Here is a 15,344-nt window from a genome sequence, read left to right on the forward strand (position 1 = left end):
TTTTATCTTCCCTCCTCTGCAGGGAAGGGATTCATAATGTTTCCTACAGCATATTCCAAATGATCTAAGGAATTTAGACCCTGGCTTTTCCTCTCTCCCTGGACAGAAAGGCTTTCTCCTGAAAGAATTGGAAGGTGTGAGAAAACTTCCAGGGGTTTATGAAAGGAAGGAAATGAAGTAATGATAAACTGCACACAGATGAAAGCTACTAGATTCTTCATTCTGGTAGAGAAGAAAGCAACTTTGCTCTGTTTGCAGAACACGAGCAGTGCCTGAGTCAACAAGATCTCTTACTTGAGTGAAAATTCCTTTTTTGGTCACCAGAGAGTAGGACTTGGTGCATTGTCAGTAAGTGATGCAAAGCAACAGGCAAAAAGGGTCAGTGCAAACAAGGAGGCAGCAAACGTGTTCCACACCTTCTGCACATCAGTGCTCCCAGCCTCGCCTGCAACAGCAATAGGTGCAGGTTAACAGAGTTTATGGGAAATAAAACTAAAGCTAAAAATGCCAAGTGGAAAAATCTAGCTGCTTCTCCACATTCCTGCAGTAAAAAGCCCCTGTGTTTTCAGTTTTTCTGTGTCTTGCTAGATAAGGTACAGCACGGGTATATAGTTTTCTAAAAGGTAGATAGTGCCAAAGTTTTTCTGTGCTGCATACAATATACAGCTGAAGTAAAAGCTATTCTTCTTAAGCATGCTACTTAAAAAAAAAAAATCAAACTGGTTCCAACTCATAGAATGACAAACAACTCCTCCAGTTTGACTCAAAGCCAGAACTTTATTTCCAGAAAGAAGCTGGTACAGTAGAAAATATCACCTCCAAATACTAAGCCTGTGAAAGATCCAGATTCAGAAGCAATGAAACAATTTTAGACAACTTCCAGGACACTCCTCCCATTTTGAGAAAATATCAAAGCTGAGCTACTTTAATTCAAAATACAAACAGCTGAACAGAGGGAATTGCTCCAAGATAGAGAGTGCTGCACACAGGAACTGCAGCAGCTTAAGTTTTAAGTGTTAAGCTGTTGAAGGAACAGCTGCTTAAAAACATTGTACATTCATAGCAGGTTAGCTTTTCAGATCACTGCTGGATTCCCAGAGAGTGCCACTGTAAATTGTGGTGTGTTAGTCCTGTAACAGTTGCCTGTGGCTAGAGAAGGCTGGAATTTGGGATCTGCACTGTTCAGACATGCACAAACTTTTGCACTACAGATATTGAAGAAGCAATTCAAACAAAGCAACAATGAGCTATTCGGGTTGTTTTACATTCTTTTAATACTGGTGCTCCCACCATAGGAAACATAAATACTCACAGAAGCATTTAAGAGAATTTGCTTTCAAGAGGTATGCTTGTTTTAATAGAATAAGTGGCCCTTAAAGGCTGAAAAAAATTAATTACTGTGTCCTTGTAAAGTCAGTTAAATGCAATTCCTTGACAGGGAAAGAAAGACTTTGGCCAGCTATTAACATGGCAACAATCATTTATGCAGGGGGTGTCAAGAAAAATACAGATAAAACAAAGAGGTTATATCAAAATGGAAGCTTTCTCATTACTCCCAGAATAGTTTATTGTTTTCTTCTGAAGGACACCTGACAGTGCTGCAAGCTCCAGACATTTTCTCCTGTGAGAAATTAGGAAAGAACAAGTCCTCCCCTTATCTGGAGAAGTACGCCCTCTGCCTCCTCCAGCAATTGCTCAGCAGTAGATGGGAAACAACAGGAATTAGGGAAAAAAAACCAAAGCTTTTCTTGGCTGTCTATTTATTTGTAATACCATCGCTTAAGAGATGAGCAGAGACCAACCAAAAATTGTATCCATCAGTCCCTTCAGCACTTGGGTTTAGGCTGCCTTTCCTCTCAACAGTGATCTGAAAGATGCAGTTCCAACTGGCATAGCCCCACTCATAGAGGGAAGGAAAAAATAAGCACGTGAAGGTGAGGTTTGCAGCTAAAAGTAAGAGCAATTTTCCCATCTATCAGTGACCTCTGAAGTGAACAGACCCAGCTAAAAGGTCAGAATAGACACCACCAGCCATGACACTTCATCTTTCCCACCTTTCTGCTTCTCTTTTAGCAGATCAGGTCAGTGCAGTTGGTGCACAGAGTTAATGGATTCCTGTCTCAGAGGCATGGCAAGAACTGTGGGGTCCAGAGTGGTCTTTTCCCTGTTACTTTCACTGATTTCCCTATCCCACTTGTTCTCTCTGCACCAGAGCTTCTCTTACTAGGTGGCACCTACTGTCAGGACAGACACATTTCCTGCATCTGATGTCACCTTAACAGCTTTCAGCCTTCCTAAAGTTCTTCACGTGCAAGCAAACAAAAACCTCAAAAGCTAGACCTGTGAACAACCAAAATTGGGCTTTTATTCCACCACCACCATGGGTCTGCATTTTGACACAAGATGCCTAAGGGTACTTGTTCTCAATTTTTCACACTGCTGAGGAAAAGCTTACTGAAAGCTGGGCATAGCAACAGTTGAATAAACTGCAGGAAGCATTACTTTGTCCTCTAATACAGCTTGTCTTGGGGATCATCATACCACAAATACTCACTTTAGAGCATACATGTATGTTATGCAAGACTAGACAGTGTCCTGCTGCTCTCCCCTGAACCCAAGGGCAACAAAACATCCAGCACCTCTTACATGCACCTCAAGCCCAACTTGACACTTAGTGTCAAGTAACAGTAAAAACTGCAGTGTGGTGGTTTAAACCTGAAAAAGCTTCAGCAGATTGTTTATAAACCATGTTCATGGCAGATTATTCAATGCTCAGGCAGAACTGGGCATCAGATTTATTAAGAAAATGTATCAGGTTCTTCCACTGTGTGAGCTGTAATAACCTGAACATCCTGAAGATTTGGAAAAAAAAATAAAGAATTATAATGAAAAGGTTTTATTTGTTTCAAGGGAACTTCAGAAGGCTAAACTTTACCCTTCTGCTTAGTGCTTGCACAATCTCCAATTAGACTTCATGAGAAGAGTCAGTCACTGAAGTGAGACTGAAGTTGCACTGCTTGGTTCCATTGTCAGCAGGAGTAAATAGGTACACTTCACCTCAATGCCAGCTTCACACTAATGCCAGCACTGTTAAGGATTAAAGCTAACAAAGAAACAAACCCTACAGTCCCCATGCCCTCACCTTACAGCCCAGTCTGTTCAGAATGCAAGTAGATAGCCATGAAAAACAAACAACAACAGCAGAACACCAAAACAAAAAAAAAGTAACCACACAAATCCCCCAATGTCCTGACTGGTGCAAAAAATATTCCATTGCTTACAAAGCACTAAAGTTTCCAAGTATACTTATTCCTAATTTTGAATTTCTGGGACAAAACCCTGCCCCCTCTCTCCTTTTGCCAGATTCTCAGCCATTAGGGATCCATCTCTTTGTGGTGTTCAGAGCCTGCAGACATCCAACACTTCATGACTAAGGCCTACAAGCACTCCCAAACAGGAAAAGTGTTAGTTCACATTAGGGCACATCCCCCTGCTATAACATTGTTACAACCAGAGCTGGGTAGGAGAACGGCTTTGAGCAAAAGGATTCGACATCAGGAGCACAGCTGCGGTCACTGCTCCCGCCTGGATCTCATGCACATGTCTTCTTCATCATATTCACCCATCAACTGCAACATGTATGTTCCAGAATAGAGCAGAAACTGTCCAGTTATTTGTGCTGCATGGGACATTAGCTGGAGCACTTTCCTGGAAGAAAAGTAATTTGTTTAAGAAAAAAAAAGTCACCAGCAAGATTACATTACCCCTTTCCACCCACACTATGATGAGTTAAGTCAATATATTTAAAAACCCCTCTTATTCCTTTTCACTTCCGAGGAGATGGCCATTTTTGTAACTTCTTTAGAGAAAATACTCGATGGACAGAAAACTATTGACATGTTGGCAGGACCAGAAATCACATTCCACAAAGCAGACTGACATCCTGCTAGATGCTTACAGGCCTTCTGCAAAGTCATCACTCAAACCATCACACAGTACCACAGAAAACAACTTGGATTGTTGTTTGATTTGTTGCCTGGGAGCAGCATTCCTGCAGCATAAACTCACCTCACGTCTCACCTTTGTCATTCACTAATACAACCGTGTGTGTATCTACAAGCCACAGACCAAACCTGATTAGATCTGAAGCTGAACAATCACATTACAGTGGGTACTCAACAGCAAAAGGGGTGAAGCAGGAAAATTACTGCTGGCCAAGCGGCAAGCTTTAAGAATTCTCAGCTCACAACTACTTTATTTCTACAAATTTGATAAAAACAGCATTCAAGGATATAGTGCTGTGTAAGAATCAGTACAAATCCATAAGAGAACACCAGGCAAGCATCAGAGGTTGACAATGTAAACTGTGGATCTTCACAGGGAAAGAGGAAGTCATATTTGAATGGTCATTTATTCAACTTAGCTGTAACTGCGTCTTCCATTCCGCAAGAAACAGCAGGGACACAAGTACTGAGAGCTACATTTGAGTCTCATCCCCCAGAAGTTAGGAGGGCACTCAAGTATGATGCTGAGGCATTAGGAAGCAGTACAAAAAAACTGGAACCATTCCAAGACTGGAATGGGATCAGTTTCTGAATCTTCAGAAACCAGAGCAGTCTCTCTTCTGGAAAAAAAAAAAAAAAAAAAAAGGATTTTCTGAATTCTTGTCTAAGAAAACATGCAGCTGTGAACCCCCTGCTTCTATTCACATGTCCTTTGAGCTTAAGCAGAGAAGGAAAAAATCTTCTTCCTACAAATTAATTTTTAACCTCACTGTCATGAAAGGTTTGCAGTTGAAATCCAATGCCTCAGCATAGCAGGATACCCTGTGCTTAGAGCCTGTGAAGCCTTTACAGAACACTGTACCCTTATTCATGCTTCCCACACGTGCCACTGCAGCCTGTTCTTCCTCCAGCACACAGAAGAGGCCAAGGAGCTTTGCAGTTGCAAAGAAAGCTGCACCTGGTGCTGGGCTTTGAGCAGCTGCAGTGTGTCACTTGCACACAGGAGCAGTTGCCACTTAAGCCACGGAGCAAGTTATTTGTTGAAGGGGACATTTGATCCTTCAGTCGGACACTACAGGGAAACACCACCAGGGGAAATGCACTAATCAGACCTGGCAGGCTTCCAGCCCCTCCCAGCATGAACAGCTGCAGCATTTTTCAGTCCTTTCCCTCCACACTCCGCATGCGGGCTCGGGCAGAGGGCATCAGAGCTGGCAATCTGCAACTCATTAGCAGAGGGACTGCACCAGGATCCTGACATCCTGTCTCTGATTTCAACAGCAAGTTGAGACAGGCCATGTCACTGTTGTGTTCAAGGGTACCCAAGGTTATGTCTTCTGTCACCCTGTTCTTTGCTAGCAGATTGCCACCCCACCCTGGCAGTGACACTTCCCTTACAGCTCAACCCTGCAGCATAACAGAGCTTCCAGAAGAACTCCACAGCTACTCCAGCTGCTTGCCAGCACCGCTCCTTTCTCACCAGCTGCCCTGTCTTGGCAGGGAGGCAGAACTGTCACTTCAAACTCTCCTTAGCAGCACAAGTTCCAGTGCTGATACTCAGTTCCATAGCAGGCAGGCAGAGATCAGAGTTTGTTTTGGCTCCAGAGAGTTTGACAAACATAAGAACTGGAGGAATGCAGCTGTCCAAGGGCAAACCTCTGCTTTGAAGAAACCCTAAGGAAATCTGTGTTACAGGTGGGTGCAGCACGTTGCTGGATAATCACTCCATCCTGACCAGAGAGGAGTCTTGTCTCCAGCCACACCAGCTGTAGCCTGAAAGCTTAAGGACCACCCAAGTAGAGTGGAGAAGTCAGTGAGACTGAAGGACAGGGAAGATCAGCATTACAGAGCTAATCAGCATACTTGCATCAGGAGAGGAAGGACTGCCTAAAGACTGCTTCATCTAAAGGCCACATGTCACTCAGGACAAGTCAAAACATCACTGATGACATACACATCTGTCTGTCAGGTCTGGTCCTCCAGTAATAAAATGCAGTGCACCACTGTGTCTCAACCAGAATTCTAAAAGTCAGGCAAAGAAACTTGGGGTTGCAGCTTAAACAGCTGTCAAAGCAGAGCACCTCTGGGAAGGGGTCTGAACTCAGGAGTCTCCTTGAGCCAGGGCAGAACACAGCTGATCTTGACAAGGCACCAACTTTCAACTCGTTGCTGAAAACAGTGAACTGGACAGGTATTATTTTGCCCTGAATAAGACAGCTTTTCCCAACAGGCAGATCAACCAAACTCACAGCCCACAGCAGGTCAGTCCTGCAGGAGACAATGGTCCTTGACAGGCTCCCTTCACTAGCCTAGAGACCACACCAGCTGGCTTAAGAACAGTGGTACCACAGAGTTTTACTACAGATGACAAATCCACATTAGGAAAGCAGAGTGTCATCTCTCTTCTATTTTCCTTTGCCTCCATGTAGCTCTAGTGGTGAATCTGGCAAACAGGAGCTGCAATGTCTGAGCAAGCTTTAAGACCCCTAACATTAGATCTCAAATTCCTTTCATTTCATCCCCTTGAAGTCTCCTCTTCAAAGAGCTTCTTTCCCCAGCCTCCTGCATTCTTCAGACAAAGTAGTCAAGGAAAAATGAGGAAATTCCCTCGGCAGAACAAAGAAACCCTACTTACACCCTTTCAGTAAATACAAGCTGTTAAGAGCTTTGCCTCTGTGGAAATTTAGGATTCCATCATAAAAAGCCAAAGAAGTTTTTTTACCAGTCAGCTATGCACCTGACAAAAGGTCAGCATATTGACCAATAGGTAAGAAAAAAAAATATTGATTTTATCAACACACCTGCTTCACAGAGCCAATGGCAAACACAGATTTTTACATTAGCACTTGCCCAGTAGTAGAAACATACTCACCGTAACACACTTTTAGCTCCCATGCATTTGATGTCGTATGAGATAGAGTAGATCTCATAGAAGGTTGCCTTGATGTTCAAGCAGCCAATAAAATCCTTAGGGTTCAGTTTGTAGAGATCAAATGTGATGTTAGCTACTCCCATTTTCTTCTTTTTTCTCACAGCGACAACTCCATTTTTTGTCTGATTTAAAAAGAGAGAGACAGTTTGTACCATGACACAGGAAACTGCAGCAAGACAATTGTTAACCGTGCAGATCTTCAGAAGCACCTTTGCTTACTCCAGGCTAGTTCTTGGTCAATTCTAAACTAGAATTATAAGCGTTATCACACAGAGAAGGAGGTCTGTGGCTCATGTATTGTTTTTCAAGTCCTGAACAGGCTTCTGAAGTTTTCAAACAGACACTAAAATTCTAGAGTGACAGAGCGCCTCCTGAATATTTATTTTCTGTAGCAGAGTACACTGAAGCCACAGGTAATACCACTGGACCATCTTCCTGCCATTTATTTATCCTGGTACATTCTGGCTTCTCTGAGGCAGCGAGGTTAGGCCACCAAATAACCAGGATGACATCAGGTCCTTCTGCTTAGTCAGGAACACAACACTGATGAGCACTCTTGGAGACAGCTACAAAGATGACATCTGTGAAAAGTCAGGGACTCATTTCAAAATCTGGCTCACAGCATCTCTTTCTTCCTACTAAAAAGAAAAACAGGGAGGGAACCACTGCTGATTGGGCCAAAGGTTTAATAATGAGATTTTAAGAGGAAAAGCAAAGGAGAGGGAGCATAAAAAGTCATCTTCCACCTTAAATGCACCCTCCTTTACTGAAAGCAGCCCTTGTCTGCTGCAGGGGTGTGCTTCAGGAAAGGAAAACCAAAAAGAAAATAGCAAAGAGAACCCACATCCACAGAGACATCTAGTGGATACACGGGATCCTCTGCTCAGCACGTTCCGCTCAAGGTTAACGACCTGGCAGCTGCCAGGCTGTTTTCTGCAGGCTAAATGAAGCAATTAAGTTGTGTAAGACTGGGCCTTTTTGTACTTGACACCCCAGCCCTCAGACAGTGTCCTGATAAGTCAGACAAAGTTAAACACAGCAGTACATCATTAGCCAGCAATTTTATGCCTGTTTTACTTTGATAACCTCCAAGCTCCAGCCACAGGGTCCCCTATCAACAACAGCTCTGGACATGTACGAACAGTTGGTGTGCTTGGAAGCATCTCCCCACACCCCATTAGCAGCCAGAATATTTGGATAAAGCAGGACAGGGCTGGTGCTACACCCCAGGTGACTGGTGAAGCTGTGACAATCCCTCTGTTGTCACTCAGCACATTCTGAAGAGGGGTTGCCTCCAAACTTGTGCTGCTGCAATGCCAGACAGGAGACAGGGGAAAGGAGCAAGGTGGAGTCACACCCTGGCTGCAACTCCTTTTCTGCCCTTGGAGCCCTTGCCCCACATGCAGAGCTTGAAAAACCAGTGAGGTATTTGGGGGAAAAATGTAGAAGCCCACACTGCAGCAGGAGCCTGGGAAAACAGGACCACATGATTAAGCTGTATGTGTGCAGGCACAAAAATGGTGTCCCTGATCATAGCCAGCTCTGCAGCTGGTAGAAAAAATTCTGATGCCAGCTTTTCAGCAACAACCATCTCATGGAAAAACAGTTAGGAGCTTGACTCTATGTTATTAATGTACAGATGGCTCTTTCCCCCAAAAAAGAACAAATCAAATACTGAATATGATTAGAAGGCTAAAGCAAGCCAGTTTTAATAGTTCTTAAAGTCTTGAGGCATGCAGACTAACATTAGGTTCTGATGCCAACTTCTGGTTATTTGCAAAATCCAACAAGGCATTTTTCTAACTATCATTAACTATAACTGCCCTCAGATGGCAGAAGTTGCTTTATATTACTTTGAGCATTTTTACAGTCTAAATCTTTCAAAGACACTGTATTTTTTTAACTTCAGAGTCAAAGCCTTAATTTTCTTTATGTTACAAAAAGGCTCAAGAACAAATATTTCTGAGCTTCTCTAAAAGCAGGGTACTTTCCCCGTAAGTCTTTTCAGTTGCAATGTTTTACTTCAATTCCTTATGGAGATTGCCAACAGATCTATGTCCAAACAAGGGACTATAAGAAATAGGAACTTGATTTTTCATCCAGGAAGGCTCCACAAAGAGTTTACACCGTACCTCTTCAGAGGAATTTTTCTTCCTCTTCTCCCCTCTTTCCAACAGTTTCAGCAGCCACAAACATTCCTCCATCCATTTCTACTCACATGAGGGAGAAGCAGTAAACACTTACTGGTGTCCATTTCTGTCCATTTTCTAGAACCATGAAGTGTGTATTGTCATCCAGGGACTTGAAGAACTCTTCTGTGTCCACAACTGTGCCATCTTCTTCCAAAACCAGAGTAACTATTCCAGCAGTTATAACAAAGGCATCCAAAGTCTGAAAAAAAACCCCAGGAGATTTTAGCATTCTAAAGAATCATTTCATATTTAGACTCACTTATCTGAAATACTTCCCTAGTGACATTTGTTTGGTTTTTTTCTTGTTTTTTAGAAGAACAAGAGTCTGTGGGCTGTCTTTCTGGGATACTGTATTCCCTGTGAGCCTCATTCAGTCGGAGTGGGACTGTTTGCTGTACCTTGCTGAGGAGCTCTTGCAGGTTGCTTGCAACAATTCCCTTCCGGCTGCTGCGGGAGGCGTTGGACACACGGAAAGGGCGCCCTGCAGGCATGAGAGGAGGGAACAGTGTCTGTTTGGTTACTGCTCCTATAGATGCTCCCATGGATATGAAAGATCTAAGACAAATAAAAATTCAGAGTTACAAAAGCAGTCATGTCAAGTACTGCGAGAAGGAGGAAGACTGTTGACATAATCACATTATTCAAGTAATTCACAGATCACATTAAGACTCTTGGAGCTTAATTTCAAAACTAAATACTGCAGTGCCCTACAGATGTGGTATCTCTGAACTCTCTTGCCCATGACATTTGGAAAGACTTTTAAAATGAATACAATTTCAAGCAGACACCTCTAGCTCGGCTGACGTCAAGGTCACAATCACAGCGAAGCTGATGGGTTGTAAAACCGAATTTAAAAGGCAGCAGCTCTTACTGCTTTCAGTTACTTAGCTCATTCTCTTCATTTACAAGATAAACACTCAGGGAGATACCTAATTAATTGAAAGCAGTCTTGTGTGTTAAGATATGGGTTTGTTTTAGGAAGTCTGAACATATTGCCCACATTGAAAGCACCCGCTGGCAGAACGCATGCAGAGCTTTGTGATACAGCTACACTTGACTTCGAAGAGTCAAGGCACTGGTTTGTAAATTATATCTGCAGCCTATAAAACTCCATCTGGTTTTGAGAAGCCCAACATAAGTGGCTTGTATCAGAAGGAGTTAAATGCAATCAAAGTTAATATCCAAGTACATAAATACATAGTCTGGGAGCAGGCTGAGAGCAAGGCTGGAAGAATTAAAACACTTTTAGAAAGATTAAAAATTTTTCTGGGCAATTGCATATTTACCTTTGGCAAACCAAGCACATAACACCAGTAACAGCCTACTCCCACACCAATGTACAGATCTGCTCTCATCTACACCTAGTGGCAATTTTTTCTGCCAAATGATAATGGCTAAGTCAATACTCAGCCTGCCAGAAATGGCATTTTCCCCTACACCTGGGAAGGACTGATTGCCAAGTCTTTCAAAGGGAGGCAATATTTTGTCTCCCACACTCCTGGACTTTACCCTCTGTATATACCTTTGGCTCCTTCATGCTGAATTGCTCAGGGGTGGGAAAGGGATGCATCCCCACCTTGTTCACCCTCATAGGTGTAAAAAGTCAACTTTATGTAGTAAAATCTATTCTCAGACACTTTCACTGAGGACAGAGGGAACTGCCAGCCTTTATCTGCAGCCAGAGAGCAAATACAGGACTTCATAGAACAACATACAATGAGATGGTATAAAGTAACTTGACTTAGAATGCCCCAGTCACACCTTTTATGCAAATCCTCACCAACCATGCAGAATAAATATCTTTTCCACACCTCTTATCTGGTCTATAAGCATATTTTTGGAATGCACAGAACGTCATTTTTGTGCCTGACCAGATTCAGATTTCAGCAAATAATTGGTTTACTGAGCCAATTCTGAACCACTCTTCTGGGCTATCACCTTTCCTCTAAACAATAAGTTTACACTTTCCACAAAAACTCCTTGGCATTATTGGAGCTTTAATTCTTTTAAAGGAGGAGAAAGTTCAGCAGTTTCGTTCCAGCTCATGCTCTTACTCTGTTGCTAGTCCTGGCTAGAGAGTGGCTCTCACCATTTGCCATTTACACACACATGGCTGATGGAAACCTCTGTCCTTCCTGTGACAAAGCTGGAGAGCCAGAGCAGCCAGCCTGGCTTTCAGGAAACAAGCGCTCTTTCACATTAAAGAGCTAATGAGCACTGTTCCTCCTGGAAAAGGGAGAGGGCCAGGGAGGTGGGCATGGAGACAGGAGCACTGACAAGGGCACCAAAGCTCCACAGAAGGGAAGCCTGCTAGGACAGGCCTGTTTGCCAATCTCTCTGCTGACTAAGTTAATGGGCCCCCAATCACCCCACTGGTCGTGGGCAGCTCACATTCTGAATCACTGAGTCTCTCCTGCAGGAAGGAAGCCTGCTCATCTACTTTGGGGCTGGTGACATCACTTCACAGGGCACCCTGATGGCAAAAAGTGCAGCACTGGCCTTTCAAGAGCTTTCACAGCTGATTACACCTCATTGCCTCTCACAAATTTGAAAATTTGCATGTAGAATAGTAACCTGAGTGATATACGTGTGAGCACTCCAATTTTTTTTTTTATTTTTGTGAGGACAGTCAATATCAGTCCCATTAAAAAGTTCTCTTTCCCACTACTTAAGCCAAGCTGTCATTCACAAAAGACAAAGCATAAGGGTAGCAGCCAAAACATACATGCTGACAAAGAATGAGAAATGTTAGGGACACAGCCCGTGGGCAAGACCTGAGCCAACAGGGCTCACCCCAGCCAACTCTAGAAGTTGTACTTCGAAGCTCTGAGCAGAAGTTCCTCAAGGAGTCAGGATCAGCCACCCCACACTGCTGCCTAGTTCTATCTAAAGTCAGAGCAATAAAAACAAACAGATTAATAAACCAGGGCTTACATTATCACCACCAGACAGTCACTGAACAGGAAAGATCTTACAAAGCTATTTAACAGTGGTGAAATTTCACCTACATATTGATAAAACCTGTCAATATCATCTTTAAACTAAGCCTGCTTATGAAGAAGTGAGTCTGGGCTCCAGGGCAGGCTGACGTTTCAGTTAATGAGGAGACAAAAAGCAGGATGATGAAAAGCAGCAAGATAAACAGAGTGTGAACCCTTCCATTTCTGGGCCTATTGCTGAAAGCTTGTTTTTATTTCGCGTGCCACTCTCCTTCCTAGATCACAGGATTAAACAGGCCAGCCTACATTCACAGCTCTTAGAAAGATCCATTCTTGCTGTAGCTGTCCTCAAAACATAGTCAAACCAATTCCTGATGCAGGGAACTCCTCTCCTAAACTGGAGTTATCAAAAATAATTTCCTATCAAAAGCTGATCAAGGTAAGTCATGAAACAAGTGGTGGAAAGGAGCTAAGGTGCAGTTGCTTCTACTAGAAAGTTGAGTGACACGTTAAACACAGACAAATCCACTATTGCTTTATCAATCTTTAAAGCCAAAAGGATCAAGTCCTAGCTCTTCTCTAAAGGAAGAAGGAATCCCACATCTGTGGAAAATACAAAACTATTTTATAGTTGAAAGATCAAATACCTTCAAACCCTAGCATCTTATCCAGTTTGTTTTGGAGAACTACAATCTGCTGGAGAGGGCCTTACAAATGCCGCCACAAGCATTCACTCCAGTGTCAAATCGGGTGGGAGAGATGAATTAATTCTTTATGAGGACATGGGGATTAAAAGCCTGCCTTGAGCCCTGCACACATATTTCACTCTTTATCTTTGTTTGCAATATGCCCCATATGTTTGTCTAAGAATGTGGTGCAATGGTCTTCAGCCTCACTCAGAAAAACCAGCGTTGCACAACACGCTCCAGGATACGGCACGGATTGATTTTTAGGTTAGGGTTCACTGGCAGCGACAGCAGCAGTAACAGCCAGGCAAAGCAACAGAAAACAAAAAACCCAAAACAAAACAGAAAAAGGTTGGGAATTAGTCAGGACACTCGGGGTTCAACCAGGTGGCAGCGTGGTTCTCCTGCTCAAACACGAGCTGTGGAGCCGCCACAAGCGCAGCGGCAGCGGATGGGTTTCCGAGCAGCGCACAGAGCTGTGGCTCCCCGGCCGCGGCGGGCTCGGTGACAGCATCACCGGGCTTGTGGTCAGCAGCCTCGGGTGCCGAGAGGCCACTACGCCTCAAAGGCAGGTAGGGCTCCTGCCTGTGCTTCCCTCAGCAGGGCTTCAGCCGCCTCGCAGGGCTGTGACACCGTCCTGACCTGCTTCTCCCACGCAGCGTCCATCGGGGTTAATCCCCCACCAGCCCCGCCCGCCCCGGCTGCCCTCGCACCGCGCCCTCAGCTCGGCAGCGCTGGAACCTACCGAGGGCTGCCCAGCCCCGGGCACCCCCGGCAGCCGGAGCCGAGCGAGAGCTGCCCAGCCCCGGGCACCCCCGGCAGCCGGAGCGGCATGGAGAAGGAAGGGCATGGAGAAGGGGCGGGAGCGTGCCCGCACTCACCGCAGCAGCGATCCCACGCAATCCCGTGCCACCTCCATGGCTCGCCCGAGCGCGGGGCAGCGCCGGTCACGGTGCTTAAGTGCAGCGGGCGGGGCTCCTCCTCCGGCCCTGGCCCCTCCCTGCCCGCCTTCCCCCGGCGGCGCCAGGAGCCCTGCCCCGGGACAGGGAGCACGGCCGGGACAGCCCTGGCGGGGCTCAGCGCTTGTCCGCTGTCCCAGGGATGCAGCAGCAGGTGCCAGGGAGCGCTCTTTGGGAAGGGCTGTTTCTTCAGGAAGCGCCTTGTGGTTTATCTCGGAAAGGAGAGGAAAGGTTTTGTTCAGCGTGTGTCTGGGATGCGCTCTACGCGTTAGCTGCTTACAGCTCATGTAACAGGGAAGCCAATCTCATTTGCGGCCGCCCGGCATTAGAGCAAATCAACAGATTAAGTGTCTCAGCTTCTGATTTTAGGGCCTGTGAATAAGCTTAGAGCTGGGATTAATGCGTACAGTAGTGGAGGTATTTACTGTTACTCCTACGGGCAGGGGAGCAGTGGCTTCTGTTTCCTACATAGCAACAAAGGCATTGTTTCCTGTTCACATGGACACAAGTCCTTCACAGTCCTTTTGGGCTCTGGAACCAGGCTTTGTTGCCTACAGCTGTCCAGCAATTATTGAACAGGAAAAATAGAGCCAGGGGCATCAGAACCTGCCTCAGGCAACAGCCTGACCTAGGGCCAGGATCTGCACAGGAAACCTTGCCACTGCTGATCAGGGAATGACTCCAGAAGCCCTTGCCACCAGCACTCAGCACCCCAGGCTCAGGAATAATTGGTTTCTTGGTTGCCTGAATTGCTTTTCATGTTTAGGGTAGAAAGGACCACTCAAGATACCTCTTACAGTCCAGGTTTCTTTTGCAGGCAGTCTGACACCTGCTAGATGTCTTCTTCACTCCTCAGCATTTGGAGCCTTCACCAGCTCTTAAGAATTCAACTTTTTTGGTCCAGGGCAAATTGCTTTCTTGGATGGCATCTCCTCTCCAGCCTGATGAAACAAATAGCTTCTTTCCTCAGAGCACCCTCTAGACCAAGAAACTTGCCCCTGGGAAGCTAAGGCCAGACTTTTATCTCTTCCTCCTCAAGCTGCTTAGGTCTTGCAGGTGTCGTAGGGATCCTTCTCATATGTTAACCCCTTCCCCCCCTGTTTCCTATAGCATTTAGTTTTGTTACTCTTCTGCAGCTAGTCCCTGACAACATGTCAGAGAGAGCAGGAAGTGAGGGGCAGTATATCATTCTTGAGCACTGGACTCCAAACAGCCAGTTTTCCCCTGGATCTGTATCTTGTGGTGGATTGTGGGGCACAGCTGATGTTGAGTCTGAAAAGTGACGCATTTTAAGGAGTTCTTGACAACAGTTTATCTACTGTAACAAACTTGTGTGTACACTGCAGCTTTTCCTGCTGTGGAGGGAAAAAAGAAAGAAGGTGTTTGTCAGATGGTCTGTCTCCTCCTCTGTCTGTGGAAAGGAAGGGAGAGTGCCCCTTAGAAATCTTATGGAAATTGCACTAACTTTAGGGATTTTTCTGAACAGGCATGGATACAAATGTCTGGAGGAGTGGAAATTTCGGTCTTGCAGAGCTCAGTTTTTCTCTGGTCACGTGGCTGTCCCCAAAGTCCTCTGCAGAGACGTCCAACCAGTGCAGCCCCTGCTCAGCAGCCCCCCAGGCAAGGCCTGCC

At 45.1% G+C, this 15,344-nt stretch overlaps 1 protein-coding gene across 2 annotated transcripts; it reads right to left on the reverse strand.

The window, feature by feature from the left end:
* Positions 1–757: 757 nt before the first annotated feature.
* On the reverse strand, positions 758–14,014 carry CIDEA (cell death inducing DFFA like effector a). Of its 2 annotated transcripts, XM_059857825.1 has the most exons (6): positions 13,635–14,014; positions 9,527–9,683; positions 9,181–9,327; positions 6,877–7,058; positions 3,551–3,708; positions 758–3,075 (listed from the first exon to the last, which is right to left on the reverse strand). In XM_059857825.1, exons 1-5 carry the CDS (start codon positions 13,997–13,999, stop codon positions 3,573–3,575), a joined length of 987 nt encoding a protein of 328 aa, XP_059713808.1. In that variant the 5' UTR covers positions 14,000–14,014; the 3' UTR covers positions 758–3,075; positions 3,551–3,572. The 2 variants fall into 2 exon arrangements, with proteins under 2 accessions (XP_059713808.1, XP_059713800.1); XM_059857817.1 differs by having other exon boundaries at positions 758–3,708.
* Between the last annotated feature and the right edge of the window lie 1,330 nt (positions 14,015–15,344).

Source organism: Haemorhous mexicanus, chromosome 1, assembly GCF_027477595.1.
Source record: "Haemorhous mexicanus isolate bHaeMex1 chromosome 1, bHaeMex1.pri, whole genome shotgun sequence".
Classification (NCBI taxonomy): Eukaryota; Metazoa; Chordata; class Aves; order Passeriformes; family Fringillidae; genus Haemorhous; species Haemorhous mexicanus.

What these genes read in the sequence shown, in the direction of transcription:
- CIDEA (XM_059857825.1), bottom strand. Translation starts at nt 13,999, where the DNA reads ATGAGCTGTAAGCAGCTAACGCGTAGAGCGCATCCCAGACACACGCTG. An exon ending in ATGGACAGAAATGGACACCA is followed by an intron (nt 7,059 to 9,180) that starts GTAAGTGTTTAC and finishes TTTTTAAATCAG; the next exon opens with ACAAAAAATGGAGTTGTCGC. An exon ending in GGAGCTAAAAGTGTGTTACG is followed by an intron (nt 3,709 to 6,876) that starts GTGAGTATGTTT and finishes CTTTTCTTCCAG; the next exon opens with GAAAGTGCTCCAGCTAATGT.